Source organism: Pseudopipra pipra, chromosome 3 (genome assembly GCF_036250125.1).
Source record: "Pseudopipra pipra isolate bDixPip1 chromosome 3, bDixPip1.hap1, whole genome shotgun sequence".
NCBI classification, from domain to species: domain Eukaryota; kingdom Metazoa; phylum Chordata; class Aves; order Passeriformes; family Pipridae; genus Pseudopipra; species Pseudopipra pipra.
This window is the reverse complement of record NC_087551.1, coordinates 27,911,077-27,933,148: the sequence shown is the minus strand read 5'-3', so window position 1 is coordinate 27,933,148 and position 22,072 is coordinate 27,911,077. Positions and strand designations below refer to the sequence as shown.

Here is a 22,072-nt window from a genome sequence, read left to right as displayed (position 1 = left end):
GAGCGGCGCCACCGCCCCTCACCCCGCAGGGCCTGGGGCTGCCGCTCCAGGGGCTGCCCTTGATTTTTTTTTTTTAAAGTGGTTGACGTCCTTCTGACCCAAAAGCCAGGCTCAGGGCTCTGCCTGGTGTATCGCTGCTAGGAAAGATGTTGCCCCGTGGCGCTGCCGCCGCGTTTCCGTAGCGGGTTGACTCGGTGTCCTGCGGGTGGTCCCTTCCCGGGGAACAGGATGAAAGAGGCAGAAATCAGGAGGCTCCTGGCTGCCAACCTCCTCTGTGCGCTGTCGATTGTCCTGACGGCGGTCGTTCCGTCTTTCTTCCTGGAGGGATTCACGGTGCTGGGAACGCACCTCACGTGGCTGTGTGTTTGTTCTGTCTGTGTCGGTACCCTTAATGTAATCTTGCACTTAGTCCTTAAACCAAGTCAGTCTCCTAAGAGAAGTTCGTTTGCTCAAAAGGTAAGATTTGTTTTTATTCTTAAGTTGCTACAAGACAATGCAGAGGGGAATCAAATTCTCTGAAATAATCCAGTGAGGAAAGAAAAGACACTTTTTGGTGGTGAATTCTCGTTTTCCACGAATGAGCTGGGTGTAGCACTTTTTGAAACGAGTTTTTCAATATTTTCCTTATGTTAAACTTTTTCTATCATCAGTTCATAACCTGTTTGGGTGAGTGAGTCTGTGCTTTCCTTATTCCTGTCAGTGCTTTGCTGTTTGTAGTCCCAACAATTTGCATGGTGGCAAAATCTGACAAAATTGAACGGGCACAGAACTCCTTTCATAGTCCAGGCCTCGCTACTCTTCTTGATTAGTGGGTGTACCAAAAAGACATGTCATCACACGCTTCTTGTGTGTAGTTGTAAGTTTGTAATGACTTTAAAGGAAGAAAAAATACTTTTTAGAATCTGAGACATAAAAGAGACAGTAGCTCATTACAATTTGAACAAAGTTGGCCAATTTAAAAAAGTCATGTGGAAAAATATTAAAATGGCTACATGTCCTTGAATGATGAAAATTTCATACAGAAAAATCTAAATTTGGGAGACATTTTTTGTAATTACAGTTTGCAACAGGTTGAACGTCAGGAATTTGGAGCAGCACACAACTTGCTCAGGAGTGGGGGAATACATCGATCAGAGTTTTGAAGTCAGGTGCATAGTCTCACACCTGACTTGCTGAGTCAGACAAGATGTAGTGCTCTGATGTGGTGTTTCTTAAACATTTAAGCAAGCATCTCAGAAAGCAGTATCTTTGTATGCAAAGCTTCTGTGTAGTTTTGCTGACTGAGGAGGATGTGAAATGCACAAAACCATTATGGAAAACACGTATTTTAACAATCTGTGATATAAAAATGAAGCGTGCTTCATGTTCTAGGGGAGGTTTCGTCTTAGACTAGCATAAGGAGTAAATATACAAAAAAGAAAGAGTTAAAGGGAAATTATGGAATTGCATTGGTGACCTGATCAGAACAAACCTAATCAGAACTATTTATCAAGTGTGTATGCTTCTATATGATATAGTGAGTACCCAGAAACTGTTGTTCGTAGAAAGTTATGTGTTTTGCAGATTTATAGAAAGTCTGGATATTTCCCAAATGTATTTGGAATTTAAGATGCCAAGTTCAAAGTGTAGTGTTTTTTATTTAATGTCATTTTGATTCTGAATGTTGCATATTTTTTTATATTGCATCTTTTCTTGCTTTTAAATATTTTTTCACTTTCTGTGAGAGTTGCCTTTTAATGAATGGACATGACAGTCAGATGTAAAACAGAAATGTAAAAATATCCAATAAAATTACTTCTGTTTATCCTGTCATTTCTGGTTATATTTTTTGTACTTTTGCCTTATTCTAAAGGGTTGCATGAAAAAAGTTTTAGATGGAGTGTGATCATTTTTAATTATTTAAACATATGGAAAACTGTTTTTAAATATGCCATGCTATTATACTGTGTTGTAGCTGAAATTAAAGAAGCAACTAGAGTACTGTGCTCTTGATAAGATGTAGACTGTGTATGTTACTTATGTTCTTCTTTGAAACGTTATTCTGATATTTTATTGCTCTTTTTTAGATATCCAGATTTCTAAAATGCTGTATATACTTTTTCATGTCTTGCATACTGTTTCATGCGATTATTGTTCTTTATGGAGCACCTCTCATAGAGTAAGTCAGAAGACCCTCTCTTTCTCTAAACATTCTAAGGGGCAGTTCTCCTTGCAGACATTGGTATAAGTACTTGTGTGTTTTCTAGTACACTGAAAGTTAAAGGATAAAGCTCCTGGCTGGGGGAAGAAGGGTGGCTGCTTGGGTTTTGGTTGGTTGATTTAATTTAGTTTTGTTGTTGTGGGTTTTTGTTTGCTTGTTTGTTTTCTTAGAAGCTAGCTCTTACAAGTTTTATTTCGAGAAGTCTTGTTTACAAACAACTTCTTTTACTTCAATATTTACCTTAAACATACAGGCATGCACATTTTTCAGAGTTTCATTTAGTCATTTTCCCCATAAGATTCTAAACCACACATCTTGCATGTCTTTTGTCCTTTTGACATTAGTATTTTAACTTTTAGAAAAGTTTTATAAAAAGAAAGAAGTAGAAGTATGAAGCAATCTGATTTTTGAGAGATACACTAATTACTGACTACTAATAGCATCATGTAGTTTCATTTCATGGCTACTTTCACAACACCAAACTAGAAAAACAAATGGAATAATTAAGTAAATGCGCAAGTATACTTCAAGTTAGAACTAATGCTATATATGAGATACACCTGTGGTGTTTTAAAAATGTTACAGATATTGGGCATTTAAAATAATTATTGCATTTCAGTCTTGAAATAACAGCAGAACTCTCTCCAATTTTCTTTACTATTCTACAAAGCAAGAAGAAAATATTTTATTCTTCTACATGAGGTTAAGAAAGCACTTGTACTTTCACAAGTTGACTTAGAGGTTTTGGGTTTTTTTCCTAAATCTTGGAACTCTTAGAAAATTAATAAACTACCTCACTTAATTTTGTAATATTCTTTCTTCGTAGGTCAGTTACTGAGACATTTTTGTTTGCAGTTCTCCTGTCTACCTTTACTACTTTACAGTGCTTGTGTATTCTGGGACCAAACATACAAGCATGGATACGGGTATTTAGTAAAAATGGGTAAGTGCTAATCTAAAGTTTCTGATTTAAACCCTCATAGAAACAGACTGAATTGATGTAAACAATATTTCACAGAAATTTCACAGAATATTCTGAGTTGGAAGGGACTCACAAGGATCAAGTCCACCTCCTAAGTGAATGGCCCCTACAGGGACTGAATCCACAATCTTGGTGTTATTAGCCCCATGCTCCAACCAACTGAGCTAATTTCAGGGTCAATATATAATGGAATATTTTGTAAAGAAAAGAAAACTTCCTGAATGATGGGCGTTTTTCATATTTGTAATTACAGGCTTATGAAAGCTTTTCTGACAAAGACAATTATTATTTATTTTGAAGACACTGATTTGGAAAGCCAGCTTTTTATTTTTGGCGTCCAGACACTAAATCTCACTTTATATGTGTTTGAAGGAAGTGAAGTGTCCAACACACATTTTACTGGACTGCACATTGTGCAGCCCTGTATGATGGTTGTCAAATAAAGAGGAGACCTGACACTGAGCTGTACAGGGAGAATATTGCACATGATCCAATAGTATCTTTGTAAAAATAACTTTTAAAGCAGGAATAGCAAGCCAAAACAAACACTTGTTTTAAACTTGAATGTAATGGAGAAATTATATAGAATATACAGTGGTCTGAAGTATGTAATCTTTACCCATGCTCTTCAAATTTCAAAAGGAGCTTTTTTAGTGTCAGAGTTTTCAAGCATTAATTTTTTCAAGAGTATGTTTAAAGTAAAATGAGCCTTTTAACCACATTTTCACCTCAGTGACAGCCGTGGCACTAGCATATATCGAGGATAAACTATTTTTCAGAAGTATTCTATCTCTTCTGCCTTTTTTCATTCAAAAAATAATAGGATTGTTGAAAGACTGGGACACTGAAACATAAAGAGGCTCCACACATGCTTGAGATTTAATAAGATATTAGTATTCATCCCCTTTTAATAGTTCATAAGAGTGAAGTCTGATCTCGAAAGAAAGTGAATGTATTATGGTGCTGACCTATGGAGTTACTTTTGGTTTGCACTCCCGTAGAGGAGGACAAAACTAGATCTTTCACAGTACTTTCAGGTATTGACTTTTGGTTTATCTCAGTTCTCAACTTACTGAAAAATATCTTGAATCCTTATTCAAGACATTTATGCTTGTTTATTTGCAGTGGACGGGCTGAATAGACTCTAATAAAAGCATGGAGTTGTTTAGCTAAAACAAATCACTGCTGATTCACTTAGTCATCTTTGGAGGTTTTGCAACTGGAAATAATAGTTGAATTGAAGGAACAGATGTTTGACAACATCAGTCTGTCTTTGTGCCAGGTTAGATTTTGAATGCCTATCAGTTTCTTTCTTTCCTACTTTAATATTAAGTATTATTCAGTACAAGTATTGCATTGGAAACAATTGTCTTATTTTGACATTTTTGCTGTGATGACTTGTACATACTTCTTACTAGTGACCCATGTGACATTAGCTGAGTAAGATGTCTATTATTTTTTATGTTTGTTTACTCTAGCCTTTGAATGAAAATAGACTACAAAGGAATATTGTAGCAATTTTTTATGGATTGTAGCAAGCTGCTCTTTTAAAAATAATCCCATGTTTTTTCATTTGACCTCATAAATGAGTTGGAACTTCTTGTGTCTAGGCACAAGATGAGTGTAGATGTGATATATTAAAAGATTGTATCTAACTTAACCACGTGGAATGAGGTGGGACTGGTTAAATGGAGGAAAAAGATGGTTAGGTAAGATCAACACAGCTGCTTGCCTTGAAAATAGAACTTAGGGAATTGAATTGCTCTGGAAGAGCAAGCTTGAAAGACTGATTAAGTGTATAGCTTAGTATAAAAAATTAATGTATTTTAAAAATACCTGAATGCAGTTTAGACTTAAGTAACCACTGGCATTTATTTTTGTTACTCTTATTTGCCTGTGCAATATTTTTAAGATCAAAATGTGCTTGTGCTATTGTCTTTGCAGAAAGACAGAAAAAGACGTAGAAAAAGAAGGTTTATCTTGATATACCAAGTGTAAATAAGTAACAGACACTAATTACCTAGTGCTGTTGCTCTGGATGGCTTTGGCATCCTTTGGCAGTTTAAGGTGGTTTAGTGTGAAAATATTGATGCTCCTAATGGCTTATCACAGGACTATTCATAAAGTTAAATTCAAGTAACTTGTATGCAACCTATTACATCATAATGGCTACAGTGTTACCAAGTCAGTCTGACTTAAATATTCTGTGAATAATCTTGCAAAGTGTTTTTTTTTTCTGTAGACATGCTTAGCTTTTTCTGTTTCTACTTGTAGAACTTGAATGTGAATCACTAGTAGTAAAATCACTTCCAATAAGGTTACTACAAGATTAGTCTTAAAAGTGCCCTTATCTCTAGGAGCTGGATTACATGTGCTGTCTCATGATAACATGCAATCTGTGATACTGCAGGTTTATTATTTGTATTATAATAGTTTGGGTGGTTGGTGGGTTGGACGGGAGGTGTTGCTTGGGTGGGGTTTTGTTTTGTGTACATGAAACACAGCTGTAGCTCAGCCAGAACACTGCACACACTCCACATTTTTCAAACTAAATACACTTTGGAATTGTCCAAAAATGAACAAAATAGATTTTTTTTAAAAAAATACTTTATTTTAAGAAATTCAAACAAATTGTCTTACCCTCACATTTATGTGCACATAAAATATAGTGAGAAAAGCAAATCTGTGTATTCTGTATCATAAAACCTTCCATTCTTATTAGGCTGTAAATAGGGCTCTTTTCACTAATTCTGCATTTGGGAAGGGGTGGGGGCATACCAGCATCTCTGGACTCCTTATTCTGACATCTAGTGTTGTGACTGATGTCAGTGTCATGGCATTGATCACATCCAATCATGTGCTGCTGTAAGCAGTTAGAGGGAAGTAAAAGCTTCAGAAAGGTTATTGCTGATTTTTGGGGGGCTTCTTTTGGGGACTGTTTATTTCAAATCACTGGTTTGAGAAATTTTGTTGAAATTCATGGTATAATAGCAATTATAAGATGTTACTTTGATAGGAAATAGATTTTAAATTGGAGATCACCAAAAATATTATAAACCTATGACTTTAGGACTCCTTACAGTTTTCATTACCCCTATTTTATCACTTTGTTTGTGAATGGCATACTCTTACAGACTTGAAGTGTCCTGTGTAAAGGCAGGCATCATCACACATCAGAGGCTGATTAAAATTTTAGTCCTGCTGCAGCCAAAAATTCCAAATCTTGTCTATGCAGAAGGTGTCTTAGGAAATTATTTTATGTTAGCTAACCTCTTAATTCAAACATTATTTAAAGCTGCACTTAATGTATTGTGTTATTTAAAGGGGTTAAATAATTACTCCATGCTTCAAAAGACCTTTCTGACACTACTGTTCATTTATTATCTTAAATATTGCTAGTTTTGCCTTCGGGTTATCTTAGTTGTAGTTTATTCATGGTTGAAAAATAAACCTGTAAAATACAAAGTTTATAAACATTGCTGCAGTTGTTAGCCTCATGCAAAGAAGTTTATATGAGAAGTTTATGTGGTAGGCTAAAGAATACCTGCAAAAATCCCAATAGGTGTCATTCCATGAAGAAAAGGCAGTAATTGAAACACCCTTCCTTCAGGATAATTCTGGAGGACAAGTCAGGTTGTCTTTAAGTAGCCAGTGTCCCTCCTTGCTGCAGAGTGGTTGAATTAGCAGCTGAAATAGTTGCCAAACTACCAATGGCTGTTTTCCACTTGGGCACTGTGCCTTGCTAATTGTGTTGTTTTGCTTTTGGACTCAGTCTGATATCTCCATATGGTCCAGCAGTATCTGGTTAATCTGCTACACACATAAGTTGTCTTGTGGGGGATAAATGTACCTCGGTCAGTCCTAGGTATGTTCTGCTGGCTCTTTTGCTCCTTTTAGGCTGTAGTGAATGTTCTCTTCCCCATTCTGCCTAACAGCTCTCTGCTCAATTATTCAGCTTCTGAAAATAATTCATAATAATTTTCTGTATGCAGATTCCTAAACAGCTTTACAGTTACATCAGGACCTTTCCCTTTAAGAAAAAAATGTCAGGCTGGTAGTATTGTGGAGCATTGTAAGTTAAATGGATGGGTTTGTAGAAGAAACAGTTTTGCTTAAAATGTCAACTTTGCACTCTCAGTATTATAGTCTATTAGACATTTATTTTGGAAACAATAAAGAATGTTTGCTTTACACTTGTGAGCTGTTTGGTCAATAGCAGATGCAGCAGTGACTTAGGTGTACTCAGAAGTAAAAAGAAATTTAAGAGTCTTCAAAACAAGGTGTTCCTGTTACACAACCTAAACAGCATATGCAAAGTTCAGAGTTTACTATGCATCCAGTCTTTGAGCCATAAAAATGCACATCTTTTTTCATCTGTTAGCTAAAGCTAGGCATATGTTTATAATCTGAGATGTAGCAAACTACGATTCAGATTGCTTACTGTACTGATTTGGAGAAGGGATTTCAGCTGGTTCTCCTGTCTCAGAACTGTGCCCTACTGTGTTCTGAACTGTTGCTCCTGTTTTTTAATTGGCACCAAGCACTCAAATGTGCTTGAGCAAAGCAAAGCAATCATTTGATAGATTGATGACAGTAAGTGCTCATCTGTTAAACAGAAATCCAACTTCTCCAAAACTTCTGAAGTCAGTAGGAGTAGAAGGCTATAAACTGAGAACTGAAGTCATTTAACATCTCTTATGATATATGTGCCATGACTGGGAATTCAAGGGTTCTTTAGTGTGCAATAAATTTATCCTGCAGCCAGTGTACTTGAACTTGGATGCGCTGTTGCTGAAGAGCTGCAATGTGCAGGTTACACTTACTTGCAGTGTTCCTTTTCAGTTGATGGATATTTGCTCTGGAATATTCTCATAGTGGACTTCTATTTTAAATTTCAAATTGTAGTCACTGAATAATATGTCTACACCATAGAATACTTTGTGACTGTGCTTGTGCTTTTCTGTACAATCCCATACTACCCTTTCATGTCTGCCTCTCCCTGCAGTGCACACACTGTCATTGAGATATATTTATTTGCTCAGCCAAGCAGTGTTTCAAGCTCAATATTTCCAGGTAAAATAAATTAGCTTTTGCAGTAAACATCTCAAGAAGAAAAAAATAATCTCCTGACTGTGTGGTATAGAAAGATTGTAATTACAGCTAAAATGTGCAACTTAAATTTTAAATATAATTTGTGTGTCTTAGGAGAAACCTGCATGCTACTTTATCAAATATATGAATTTTTTTATCTATTTTTAGTCTCAAAAATCTTGGGAGAAATCAGATCTAACATTCTGACATGGTAACTTCAGCTGCTGTTGAAAACTTTTAATATGCTGTTTTTACAGAGCTATGTCCATCTGGGAAAGCAGTCTACAGATTACTACTGTGTGCAGTATACTTGGAGCTTGGTTTGGAGCATTTCCTATTCCTCTTGATTGGGATCGGCCTTGGCAGGTTAGTGTGTGCACCCTTGTAATAAATATTAAAAAAATATTAATATTCTGGATTTGCACACTACACAAAATTGCTCTGAAGCTTTACAGGTATATTGGATTTACTCAGAAACTGTTCCTACAGAATTATGCCAGACATTTAAAAAGTCATTGGAAGCATTTGTGCTTACAGTGTAAGGAATTAAAATGCAATATTTTTACCTCTTGTTTGTTACAGAATTATGAGTGTCTGTTGCATGCAAATTTTATCATGAAATAGATCTCATCCAATAAGGATTTTGATAAAAAGAAGCTAGGCAAGCAGGAGGAGAAATGTGAAGTGATGAAGATGGCTCAAGTTTGCCTTCAGTCTGGTAGCTTTTATTGTTCATGGGCAGGGAAGGAAAGATACTTTCCTAGTGTTTTAGCTCCCCTCTGTCTTCCATAAAAGCACTTAACAGAATGCATTTTAAATGGATTTGGATTGACTCGTGCGAAGTGTGTGTCCCAAGCACTGTAATAAACACTTCTGATTTCAAAGGAAGACAAACATTAAACTTTGTAGTTGGACAAGAAAAAATGTGAAGCTGGCATTGCAGATTATGTCTTTATAAATTCAAATGTTTGCGCTATTTTCTTAATATGTTTTTTGGCATGGAGAAAGGATTAAATTATACATAATTGAAGTCTGCAACTGCCATAAAATAATAGCACTAGTAACAATTCTTCCTAAATGTTCTCAGTGGATACATTCTTTCCTCTGGTTACCAAACTGGTACTCTTAGCTAAGGAGTACCTACCAGGCCTCTTCTTAAGCAGATGGTTTCAGAAATCAGTGTAACAAGCAGAGGCACTTTCCTCTGTGATATTGCAGAAATGTTGTGGCTTACAGCTGCAGTGGAAATCTGTCTTCCATAAGTAGCTAACAGCCTGCTTTTATGCCACCAGCCTTTCATTGCAGTAGCATAATGAGACATTAAAATTTGTATTTCAGAAACAATAGAGGAGTGGTTTAATACTTTAAGTAAAAATATCAGGTTTTCTTCCCTAAAAACACCTGGTTTTACTCTTGCAAGATGTTTTGCTATCAATCTGACATAGGTGTGTGTTGGCACTGGTTAATTGTTGACGGACATGAATGTAACCAAAAAATCAAGGGATTCATTGAAATGCAATCTTGTTTCTTCTTGCGAAGTCTTATTCGCTTTCCTGTTCTGATGAGAGGCAAGCACTTTTTCCTTGCTCAGCTAGGACTTTAAAATAGCATGTCACATCTGGCAGGTTTTATTTTATTCCGAAAATGTCAGACTTCGCCGTATATAAAAATTTCACCTTTTATGCACCAATGATATAAGGAAAACTTGATTACTAAGTCAGGGGGCTCTGTTTAAAAAAACAAAGACACTAATAGTTGAAGACAGGTATCTTAGGTACAGTTAAATTTTTACTTTTTGTCCATTCCCCCATCTTTCCATAGTGGGAGAGACAAATTTGGTAATGGTCTGGCAACTTTTTCTGTTTAAAAACTCTTCAAAGTCAATAAAGGCCAAACATGACTGATGAAAGTTTAGCTCTTAATCTATACTTAAGACATCTAAAAAGATATGATCTGACTCCTCAGAACAGCAAAGCACCTGCAGAAACCAAACTTGTCACTAGCTGTTTCTGGGCGTGAATGCTCCCCAGAGACTTCAAGCAGCAGCAGAAACTCTGTGTCTGCATTTCCCTTTTCCTTCACCATCTCCCTCATTTCCACTCTCATTTCTGACATACTCCTGATACCAAAGTTAGCAGGGGAGAGTTTCTGACTCTTAAGTCCTGCATCAAAGCAATTTTCTTCTGCCTGGATCTAGAGCACTTGCTGCTGTGTTCTTTCCCTTAAGTTCTCCTCATTTTTCCCCATCCTCACTTCTCCATCTTTCACCGTGTAGAGTTTTAAACAGTGGGGTGGGGGAAGTAATCTTGTGTTCCATTTTGGGTCTGACCAGCTTGATCACTACGTTAATCATCATGTGAGCAGTTTGAGAGCAGCCACAGAGAAGTTTGCTTATCAGTCCTGCAGGCTGCTGCTCCAGCAGTCTTTGAAAACTGCAGTTTTAAGTGCTAATTTTTAAAGATCTGCTTTATTAGGGAAGATGAAAGAAGTTCTTGTTAAATTTAATGTAGTTTTTAAAAGTCCAGTTGTCTCAGAAAGCAACACAGTGAAGCATCAAAATGGTAACATCTTCAAGACAGAAACAAGCTGAGCTACATTATGAATCACTTTCTTTGGGAAAACGCCAAACTTCGCCCAACAGCTGATGTCTTTTGTCTTTCTACCCCCACTTAGTGGTATGGATTCAACAACCCAGGTATTACATGTAGTAGCTGCATTGCTGTCTCAGAAATCTTCAGAGCCAAGAGACATTTCTGTTGTTCTTCAGAAGTTCACCAGGCAGTAGCAAAAAGCCCCTTTTTGCAAGACTGTTCCTTTTTCTACCTGATGTCAGGTGATTACAGAAACTCTAATAGTAAATTCTTTCACTGTAACAATAAAAGAGGAGAGGTGCTTTCTGTGTTGTCTTCAGCCTAAGACAGGGGAAAGAAAAATGGTTCTCATAACGGATTCTGCTGTTGTTGCAGATCTGTTTAGTTTGGGAGAATATTTTTAATGCAGATTGCCCATCCCCTGAGTGATCTAACTTCTGACTTACTGAACATAAAAATACCTGTACATGTAATTATATATGTACAAATACCTATACATATAAAAATACCTGCAGGAAGTAGTTATTATTTAAATAATAATTTTTTAAATCCCCCCAAAATACAAGAATTGATAGAATTTAATCCAGCTGGATATGCTTAAGGGAATACCTACAGATTAGGTCGCAGGCAAGGTCTGAAAAAAAAATCATGTAGATCTTATGTAGGCTGAAAAGTAATCAAAACCCAGTCAAAACCAAATTACTTCTAGGCATCTGCATGAGTAAAGCATTAAGCTGTCATGCTTCTGACATCAGCTGTTTCTCTTATTAGCGTAAAAGCAGAGAGCTTGAGGATTACAATTTTGCATTTACCCTTTTCCTATCCAAAAAGGGACTCAAATGGAACAGCTTAGTCTTTGGACTCAAGACCAGCTTTTGAAATAAGAACAAGTTTCATAAGTGATTATTTTCCTTTTTGTGCTTTAGACTTTGTGTTGTAAACTTCCTTTTTTTTTTTTTTAATCTGTAGTGGAAATGGTTCTGCTCTAAAGCAGAAAATGTGGTTTAAATCTTATTACATGAGCAAGACTGAAGTGGTATTATCATCTTAGAGAGCAGTGTTAAGGCCATTAAGCCTGTTTATTGCAAAATCTGGTTCTGATGTTTGTATTGGTTATGGTTAGTATTTCTGGTGTAACATGATGGAAACAGCGTTTGTACTTTTAGCTTCAGACAATTCATTATTGGAGGAGTGTTGCAGACAAGGTGAAATTAGTACTACAAGAATTTGATGGATCAGCAATAATTGAGAAATATCACATGATAAAGCAAACCAAAGGGTTGCTGCTGCCACCCTTGTGCTTTGTACCCCTAAAATGCCAAAAGTTGTCAAAAACATGTAATATCCAGGAGGTACAGAAATGTGCTGTGATTTTGGGATGAAAAGTGCTATTGCTATTGATTTAGCTCTGTTAGAACAAAAAGTTAAGCACTGTGTCTTGAATTGGTATATTTTTTCACTTAATCAGGATTTAGCACTTGATCAAATCTAGTGTCTACACTTCACATTGTAAACTGTCTACACTTTAAACCATTACTTTAAAACTCAACTTTTAAATTAATGTAGTCCAGTTCAGAAAGTGGAGTATGTAAAGCCACTTCTGTTAAGTCTGTTTTGTTCATAGAAATGGCTTCAAATGAAAATGGCCTGTAGTCACTCACCCAAAGCAAACAAGAGGCTGAAGGGAGTACTGAGAACGTGGGAATTTCAATAGAGTATTGAATAAAGCTGATTGCACTGTTCTGTAAGGCAGTGTTGTCTGAATTGCCACACTGATATATGTTGCAGTTCTTCTGCTGTCACTTTGTGTCCTTCAAAGAAAAAGCAACATTTTTCACTACTCTCTTTCCCTGTCCTTGGCTGGCTGTATTGGGACTAGCATCTTTTCCTGTAATCTTAATAGAAAAACTGAAAAATTCTGTGGTAGTCATTCCTTTACATCACAGTTGAGACATATCAGTGGAAGCTGAGAAGACTGTTGTACTACTACCTATATCTTACCTGATCATAAAATCAGATGTCAATGCCTTCTGTATCTTTCACTAGAATTTCTTTTTACTTCCAAGTACTTCAGAGTTCTGTGGAGTAAACCTGATGATGAATTTCATACTAAGAGTTCCAATTCATGTGCTAATGGCTAAAACCCAAATAGTACTTCATGCTGAGTTATTCATAAACCAAAGAAAACATACCTGTTCTTTACGCATACCTCTTGTGACATGCAACAAAACCGAGATAAATACAGATGTCTCAGAAAATCTTCACTTTATTTTTCCATGTTATGTTTGAAAAATAACGCGTACAGGGGATATTCAGATTAGTGGGCCTGTCTACATTTAAAAATAATAATGTAAAATGCATTTTTTTAGCATATAACAACTTTTATGCTAAGTAAATATTGCTTATTAGGAACAGAGTATTGTTTTGGAAATAAAATAACACCAGTTATCCGAATAATGTTTCAGAATGGACATGAAAAATATCTTAAGCATTTCTGTTAGAAGTATAAAATATATTGCTGAAAGCCAGTTGATATCTTGATGACTCATTGGTTTTTATTATTCTGTTGTTGTTCTTAAAGCAACTTTTCAACATAATCTGGCCATGCATATTGCTCCTCTGCTAGTTTTAAGAAAAATTTATTTTGCAACTGCAAAACAGTTGGTCAGGGAGGCCTAGTCTATGGTTGTTCCTGGTTATAGGTCTGCAGAATTCAGCCTATCTCAGACAAAGGTAAAGATAATTGCTTTATAGGAATGCAGGTTAGTCCTCCAGTAGTTACATTTCTGTATTAAATAAAAAAAAACCAACTTTTTGAGACTTACTCTGCCAGACATGTTTCAGTTAGACTGGGAGAATAGTTTTGCCAGTGTTTTTTAAACAATTTTTAAAATAGTTTGCAACACCTAATTATGATCATTTAAATAAGGCTATTCTAGACAGTGTTCAACTTTTGAAGAGTTGTACATCTCTCTCTAATTGCCTCTATCCCCCTGATGCACAGCAGGTATGTAAGGGTTACAGTTAGTTTGGAGAGTTCTAGAAAAGAAATAGAAAATAACTTCCCTTGTTACAGTTGCTCAGTTTTTTCAGATTGCCTATTTCAAGTTGATGGTGTACTTTTAATAACCACGTGTGATTAGGATCCTGGCTTCCTGTGCCACCTGAGGATTGGAACCTTAAAGGACACCACCACTGAAACAGAAGGGGGCGATTTAGGTGTTACTAGACGCATCCTTTCTCTACTCAGCCTGAGGTAATTTAGTTGCAGAACAAGATGGTATAGTTAAAGACCAAAACTTTATCAGCACGCTCTGTATGTGGTGGAACCGATATTCCAGACATGGTATTCATCACTGACAACTGGATTTTGCATACTGTGGAGTTCCTGGGTTTATTGCACGTTTTGCTATCAAACCTTTAAAACATGTCTCTGTGTTTGCTGTACGCATGCCCACCCAGCTGTTTTTTACAGCGTAATTTTTATCTGCAGTACTTGTTACTAATGATAAAAAGTGACTTCAAAACAATGACTTCTGCCTACAGTGTTATCATTGGGTAGAAGTAAAATTGCTATATTCCCACTTTATACTGGATACTGCAAACATAACAGGTAGTGCTGATATAACTCACTAGAGCTGACTGACTGACCTGTAATTTAGCCAATATGACTCTAAATATTAGCCTTGGATACCTCTCAGACACTCGTACCCTGAAAAATAATCTGCAGAGTCTTGGGTACAGTTCTTGGTGCTTACTCAAGTAAGCTGAAGTAGGACTATAAGCTTTCACACTACTTTGGTTCTTCTTAACACCGCTCTGAGAGTTTCCTTCTTGTATTTCTTTTTGGATTTACTACCTACTGGGAAAGCTGTGTTGTAAAAGAAGTTGCTTAATGTGAGAAGAAGGGATAATATGCAGTTGGAGTTGTTTTAAACAGAGGTAGAAGCTTGTTCCACTTTAGTGTGGTTATCATTGTTTATTTAATAATGTGTTTTCTCAGTGTAAACCTTAATGGTGAGATCAAAGGCAGTTATGCTTGCTATAACTTTAGAACACAAATCCATGAAACCAACTTCTAGTTACAAATGCCAGCCTGAAAAAAACCTCACACTTTCTTCTCAGTGTGTTCTTGTCAACACACACATTCTGTACAATGTGATAAGACACTTTTAGTTAACATGTGCATGCAACCAAAATAGATTAAAGGCATGTACTGATTTAAGACAGTACAGACTAAACAATCAGGAATTTAAGGCATGTTAGAAACAGGGAGGGAAAGTAATTGTGCTCATTTATTCAGTTTTAAAATGAAACAAAAATTATTACATAGCTTTCTAAATGACAGTCAGAAATTAGTCTTTTGAAACAGTAAGCATACAAAAAATCAAGTTTAGGAATATGAGAAAAGCACTCTAAGTTTACTAAAAAGAAAAGTAAGTACAGTAGATTGCCCCACTGTATTTGCATATGTATAATGAAAGTTCCAGCAGTCAGCTGCTTACTGTATAGTATCTTTAAAAACTTTAATAGGGTGTTGTTCCTCTGGTCTACAAGAATCTGGCCTTTACGTCCTTATCAATGCCTGTGTAATTCCCCTTGGATGGGATGCAAGTTACAGACTTGTAATAGATGACAAAATTGTCATGCAGTCAGAATTCTGGTTTAACTCACTACATGCACAGTGCAGCAGAGCTAGATACCGTGCTGGGATCTGCAACATGCTCTGCTTTCCATGCAATATGCTAAGCATTCTCACATCATAGAATCTTAGGTGTTCTAAAGAGCGCTGAGGAAACTAGCTCATTTGTGTCCTGAAGGGGAGGTAATTCCTATTTTGAGTCCTTATTCTTAAAATGAGTTCTAATATATTCTGAAAACCTTGCAGTTCTGCAGTGTCTATTTAGCCAGCCTAAAGAAATCACTGTGAAGTTCTAACACTGCTGTCAGATGAAAAGGCAAAAAGAAAAACAAATAGCAGAAGTCAAAATCATTTTGCATTAACTCTCACGCTCTGTCCCTTAAAATGCATTTTTTGTTCTTGTTAAGATTTGGTTTTGCCAAGCTGTTGTTCAGATTCCTAGTAATCATTACAGGTTGTTAAAATTGCCCTTTTCATCATGCCTTTGATATGTAAACTGACTTTTCTTGTATTAGGCTTTGAGAATGGTAGATGATGCTTCCCAGCTGCTGGGACAGACAAAGCATTTCATGACAGTTTCATGAAAAATATTCTGTCCTGTCTCTTGCAACCCCCACACTTTTCTCTCCAGATCAGCCTTCTTCCCCCTCAAAAAAAGTGCAGCTAGGTCATGTTGCCTAACATCTTATTCCCCTGCTGCTGACCCAGCCTAGACATGGCATCAGTACTGGGGTAGGATATGCCAGCTTCCTCAAGGCAGAAGGGAGCATGAAATAGGAGAAATTGAGCTGAAAAGTTCTCAGGGGATGAGGGGGGTGTATTACAAGTTGCATACTTTAAACAAGTGGAGTGGAATCTCTTGGAACATGCACACAGATATTAGCTGCTTAGATTTCTATCACTTACAGGCAGTTCATACCAAGTCAGGGAAGTTAAATCAAGTTTGAGATAATATGAAAGATAGGGCAAAAGCAGACCGATCAAGTAAGTCAAAGTCATTTAAAAAGGTCCAGCAGAAAGTGATTGGGTCTCAAAAAATGAGGCCAGCAGCTAATACAAAATAAAGCAACCCACTTTCATAGAAAAAAGCAACCCACTTTCTTAGGCAGACAAAAAGCATATGCAAGGGCTGTTATTTTAGTGCAGCTGATGAGCTCAAGAGCCATATCTTCATCTGTCTTTGATAACTTGCTGCTTTAGATATACTCATGGGTGCCTCTGGCTATATGTAGCCTAAAGGCCAGCAGTCAAGAATAAAAGGTGCAAAACTAGTATTATTACCTGTTTGTTAGGAGGTTTTGCACTGTCTTTAGGATTAGAGAAAATAGCATGAGGACAGCAATGCTCTTAAGTCCAGGCTTTTAATTCAAAAGGACAATCAAACTGCCTTCAGAACTGCTTTGGGCCATCTGAACAGCAGACTGAGAACAAGTACCTGGCCCAGTACCCCACTGTTCTATGCCACTAGAAGGGATGAGGTGGTGTTATTTTTTCTGTCTTATTCTTAGACAGGGAGATGGAGTGTTTTATGGTTTCTTCTCTTTGTCCCCTGTCTTTGCCACCTGCCATTGGTGAGAGTTCAGAGGTCAGAGACTCACATGTTAAGTGAGACAGCCTGAAACTTCTGTAAGGTAACTATGACTTTTAAAAAGCAAAGAAAAAATTGAATGTCTTAGAAGAAAGACAGAGGCATAATTAATATTAAAAATCACATAACTATTGAAAAATCATGTCCCAAGTTGCAGTTCAGTCAGGTAAAAGAAGTTACAACAATCATGAGAGATTCTTTTAATCGTACCAATAATCACCCACTATACACAAAATACCAAAATATACAGGGTCAATGGGTCATCAGGGATACTGACTTTTTAGTTAAGGGAACATGGTCAATTCAAAGTCCATTACCTACCTATACTTGTGAAAAGCAAACAGGCAACTATAAATTCACCTAATGTAGGTAAAAATTTAATGAAGGATCGTTGATCACTCAGAGAATTTGATGTAAAAAGACCACCAAGTTAAGAAGCCTCTCTCCATAGTTCTGTGGATATTAGAGTGGTGTTTGACTTCATCAGTGGATAAGTAAGTATGAGTTGTGTTCCACCTGAATGTTACTGAGTGAGCAGCTGGGGTTGCAGGGACTTTATTGTTTTGTCCTGTAGATGTGTGTAATATGCAAAATGCTAGAAATAATTACATTTCATTTAGAAGTTGAAAAGATCCACCTGAAGTGTAAGTTTAGCCAAGGCCACAAACTTAGGTGAGTTTCAAATACACATAGTATCTTACCATGCCAAAGCATCTCAAGGCTTTTTATAGATGATCTACAATACACAATACCACTGTTAAATGAATGAAAACAAGCAGATCTTTGGTTTGAGAGGCAATAGCCGAAATACTCAGCAACAAAAACAAGTAGCAGAGACAGCATGTCTGAAAATGGAAGAATGAAACAAGGTCAATAAAGAGTACCTAAGGCACCTTGTTTAATAATCATCTTTGCTACACTCCTTAAGACCTCCAAATAACATATAAAACTGTAAATGCTAAGGAATGTGAAGATGAAACAGCTGAGGAGACTGAAGATGAAAGAGCAGAGGACAAAATACATTACTCTTATTCATAGTTAAAATTCCTATGATCAGAAGTTTTGAATAAATATATTCTTTTACATGATAATGAAGTAAAGAATCAGAGCTAGAAAAATGAAAGGAGGAACCAACAGCGTTAAGAGTAACTTCATTTGACATTCATGAATTGCAAGTTAAAGTGAAGTAGAAAAAAAGTCTGGACTCAGAGATTGGGATATTTTCTCTAATGTCTAATGCATTTCTTAGTCTCAAGTACTACAGAAGGGGGAAATAGCCCCCTTAATTTAAAAAAATAAAAGAATGGGAGAGTCCAGTCTGTTCTTAGTTCAGGAATATGCACTGTACAGCAGGAATTTCAAAACTGTCCTTACAAAATAAAAAGAAGTATGCAAAGGAGAATTTTGAAGAGGGATGGGAATTTGTTCATTCTACAATAAATATTTTAATCACTTACTTAGTTGAGACTTTCATCGGATGCAGTATGTAGTGGACTAGTAATATAAGCTAGATCTGAGGACAGAATGGTTAAGTCTTGGTTTGGCCACTCCTCCCTGCAAATCAATACCAATAGAAAAAAAAAAAAGGGCAGGGGGAGAATTCCATTACTACTCTGCCTCAGTACAAGATGGTTTGTGAAAGTGAGTCAGCTTTATTGAGTCAGCTCCCTGGTTCTTATACTAGAAAATAGAGCTTATAATTAAAGCTCTCTTTAACATAACCAGTTTATTACATGTTTGCTGAACGGGGTGCAGGATGCTCAGTTTCCAAATTTAGAGCCAGAGGGAAATTCATCAAGAAAAAAGAAGCCAACAAACCTCTATCCATTTCAGTCTCTGCCCTTGTTTGAATACTAGTTCATTTATACACACCTCTAAAAATTTCAAAACACTGTAAGAGGTGTAGGTTTCCAAATGTATGCAGCAGAACAGGAAGTTAGGTTAGTTGAACACTTCAGGGGATATAAATACTTCTAAGGATTTTTTTTCCACAGAATTTCAGGACTGTCAAACTAAGTCTGCAAGAGCCAGAAGCCTTTACATTTTAATGCATCTTAATTAAAAACTGTACAACAGCATGTAGTGTTCATGATGATTGTTAAGCTTTTGGCATTTTTAGGAAAGCACATCAAGCTTTAAAGTAGAATAAGACTACTGTCTTTCAGTACCTAGATTTTGTGCTCACAAAGTACAAAAAAACCACAGACATTTTCACCATTGTCTGCTTTTACCTTGTGTTCTCCCCTCAGGTATGGCCCATTTCCTGTTCCCTCGGAGCTACCTTTGGCTATATGGCTGGTCTGATTATTGCACCTCTGTGGATACACTGGAACCGGAAGCAGCTTACATACAAAAGCAGATAACTGGAGCAAAGAGAGACAAGGTATTTCTTTGTGCAGATTCCATACAGACTGTGCAAAAGTTGTTTTTTTTAAGATAGATATATATATATATATATATAGTCAAAGCAGAAGACTGTCCAAATTCAGTTAGAGTATTTCAGGCCAAGCATCTCCACTCATTAAAATCACATAGATGCCGTTTCAGCATGGTGCAGTTTTTGCTTCCTCTAGACTATGTAACCCTGAGAGATTGTACCTTCCAGTCTGAATAAAATATTTGTAACAGGTGTGGTGGCTTCTTATTACAAGTTTGTTGACTTTGATTTTATTCCTCTGGATTTCACTGGTTGTAGAAGGCAGAATCGTAGGTTCAGCTTTCAAACCTGTAACAAGTTCGCTATGGACTTAATGCATTGTATTTAAAATCAGTAGAATTTCACAGTAAGCCTGGCCATTGTCAAATGTTTCTCACGTGATCAAACAGCAGTTTATGCATCTTGAGCCTATTCTCTTCTTCACTGTGTGTTTCTTTGGAGTTAGAATGGCTATAATAGCTTCATCAAAAACGGTCTTCAGTCCTTTCTGTGTTAAAGCTGAACACTCCACATAGCAGTAGGCTCCTATCTGTCAAGAAAATAAGTTAATTCAATAGCAATATATCTCAGCTGTTCACTTCCATCTGTGCACTTCTGCTTTTTTCCCCCCTCTATGGTGACATTACAATGTTTGGCTGCAATCTAGAAAAGTTATCTGCATAACTGATGTGCATCCCCTGTAGGAGAAAATAAGATCTGTCTTTTGACCAGAGATCTGGAAGGTATTTAAATTGGTTGGTTTATAAAGGAAACATTAAATAAACTCTTTAGATTGGCAATGGGGTCCTAAGGTATGTTTGATAATTAAACAGCAAAAAAGAATTCCATGACCAATTTGTGTTTCAGAAATAAGACTCTATAAGTAAGTGTCCTGATAAGCATTATCCACATAGTAGTTAAAATGGTAGTATAATATTCTCAAATAATTTTTAAAAGATGCTTACAACATTTTGCTTGAGCAGAAGAGGTCCCTTCTGACCTCAAACCAGTCTGTGATTTTAATCATCTTATATAGCTTTTACAGGTGTCTATGCAGAAAATTAGAACTATTACTAACAGGAAAGTGCAATTACACAGGTCTGCTTGTTACCTCTATTCAGCAATGTAAGTAAATATTGTCAACTGGTAACCAGTCACAAGGTTTCGTACATGGACCGGTAAAAGAAATGGGCAAAGTGGCAAAAGGAGTCAAGTGGAAATAGGGGGCGTTTTTCTTTGTTATTTGGTTTCATTTAGGAATATCCAGTTTACCTCTTTTGCTAACTTCTGTCCTTGCTCCACAGATATGGGCTTCTCTTTCATATCATTCAGTCTTGCCAGAGTTTTTGGGTCATCACGAAGATCAATCTGGCAAGAAAGATCCCAGTCATGTTGGAATACTTTTTTTTAAACAATAGTCAGCAGACAATATGATACCCTCTTTTTAAAAGATAATTATTTAAAGGAGTATTACGCCTATTACAAGGGAGTCATATCGTGTTTAAGATCATGGACCATTCCTGATCTAAAAGCCCTAAATTTAAGCTGTGAACGACTACCTTTAATCCAGAAGGAACTAACATTTATTCTGTAATTCAGCTCTTCAGTTAAATGGGATCATCTCAGAATACCAAAATGTGTATCCAGCAGCAGCAGAAAGATTAACCCAAACAGGATACCAACATGTGGGTCACTTCGTAGACGAAGCTCACTCCACTGCCCACAAGAAGCAAGAGGAAATTGTTTCACTTCTCCCCTTGCTTCTTTACTTCAGCAAATATTTGCATATGATTAATAGTTGTGGACCCAAGTATTTCCAGTAACATGGGCACGGGCAGACAATTTTGTTCCGTAAGTCCCATGACTTTTTAGAAAGCAATTTAGAATGCAGCCAATCTTGCCACCCTGTTTACAATGGGTATAACAAGTTTTTTTTAAACAAAACAGAGGTAGCTCATTAGAGAACAACACAGATCTAGGTTTCTCTGCCACCTGTAAAGGTTGTTGCTCCAAAGGCAGAAGGAGGTGCTGCTCAAGTCCTGTTGGGCCTGAACTTTCAGCCCGAAAAATAGCACCATACAACGATCCTAATTCTTTAAATAAAGTAGAACAGAACCAGATATACCTGTGTTCCTACTAGTAAAAAGGGAACATTAGGTGCATATTCCTTCAACTCCGGTACCCACTCTTCCTTCACATTTTGAAATGAAGCAGGGTTTACCACTGAGAAGCAGATAAGGAAGACATCGGTCATAGGGTAAGATAAAGGTCTCAGACGATCATAGTCTTCCTAAGGAAGAAAAATTCTGTTATCTGCAATATTAAATTCTTGCCTGTATTTTGTTAATTTTAAAAGTTATATTCAGAAACTGTATTCGTATTTCACAAATGTTGTTGAGGGAAACTTTCTGAATGATTACAGCTTTTCCAGATTAGTTAGTGTGGCTGTTAGAGCAATATCTGCATATAAGGGTAACTGTATGTCAATTTAAGTATTCTGGAAAGTGTATTAATACTGATGGAAATTTACTTCTGTATGAGAATATACAGAAGACTACCCTT

At 36.6% G+C, this 22,072-nt stretch overlaps 2 protein-coding genes across 7 annotated transcripts in view; one reads left to right on the top strand and one right to left on the bottom strand.

Annotated features, from left to right (window-relative positions):
• The first annotated feature begins 228 nt into the window (after positions 1-228).
• On the top strand, positions 229-19,723 carry PIGF (phosphatidylinositol glycan anchor biosynthesis class F). The gene is made up of 5 exons (XM_064648426.1): positions 229-456; positions 2,067-2,158; positions 3,027-3,143; positions 8,531-8,639; positions 19,344-19,723. Exons 1-5 carry the CDS (start codon positions 229-231, stop codon positions 19,455-19,457), a joined length of 660 nt encoding a protein of 219 aa, XP_064504496.1. The 3' UTR covers positions 19,458-19,723.
• The window catches only part of RHOQ (ras homolog family member Q), a 27,354-nt gene continuing 16,040 nt past the window's right edge, over positions 10,759-22,072 (bottom strand). Inside the window, exons 3-6 of one of the 6 annotated variants that reach the window (XR_010429016.1) lie at positions 21,636-21,733; positions 20,783-20,878; positions 19,326-20,060; positions 10,759-11,185 (exon numbers count right to left, since the gene is read on the bottom strand). Coding sequence is in view for 5 of the 6 variants with exons in the window: in XM_064648423.1 (XP_064504493.1) it covers positions 19,905-20,060; positions 20,783-20,878; positions 21,636-21,800 (417 nt within the window). In the remaining variant the exon portion in view is untranslated. Of the gene's footprint in view, positions 11,186-13,112; positions 20,061-20,779; positions 20,879-21,635; positions 21,801-22,072 lie in introns of those variants that run through there. The other 5 variants (XM_064648419.1, XM_064648420.1, XM_064648423.1 and 2 more) reach the window with 5 other exon arrangements.

What these genes read in the sequence shown, in the direction of transcription:
- PIGF (XM_064648426.1), top strand. Translation starts at nt 229, where the DNA reads ATGAAAGAGGCAGAAATCAGGAGGCTCCTGGCTGCCAACCTCCTCTGT. An exon ending in TATGGAGCACCTCTCATAGA is followed by an intron (nt 2,159 to 3,026) that starts GTAAGTCAGAAG and finishes CTTTCTTCGTAG; the next exon opens with GTCAGTTACTGAGACATTTT. An exon ending in ATTGGGATCGGCCTTGGCAG is followed by an intron (nt 8,640 to 19,343) that starts GTTAGTGTGTGC and finishes TTCTCCCCTCAG; the next exon opens with GTATGGCCCATTTCCTGTTC.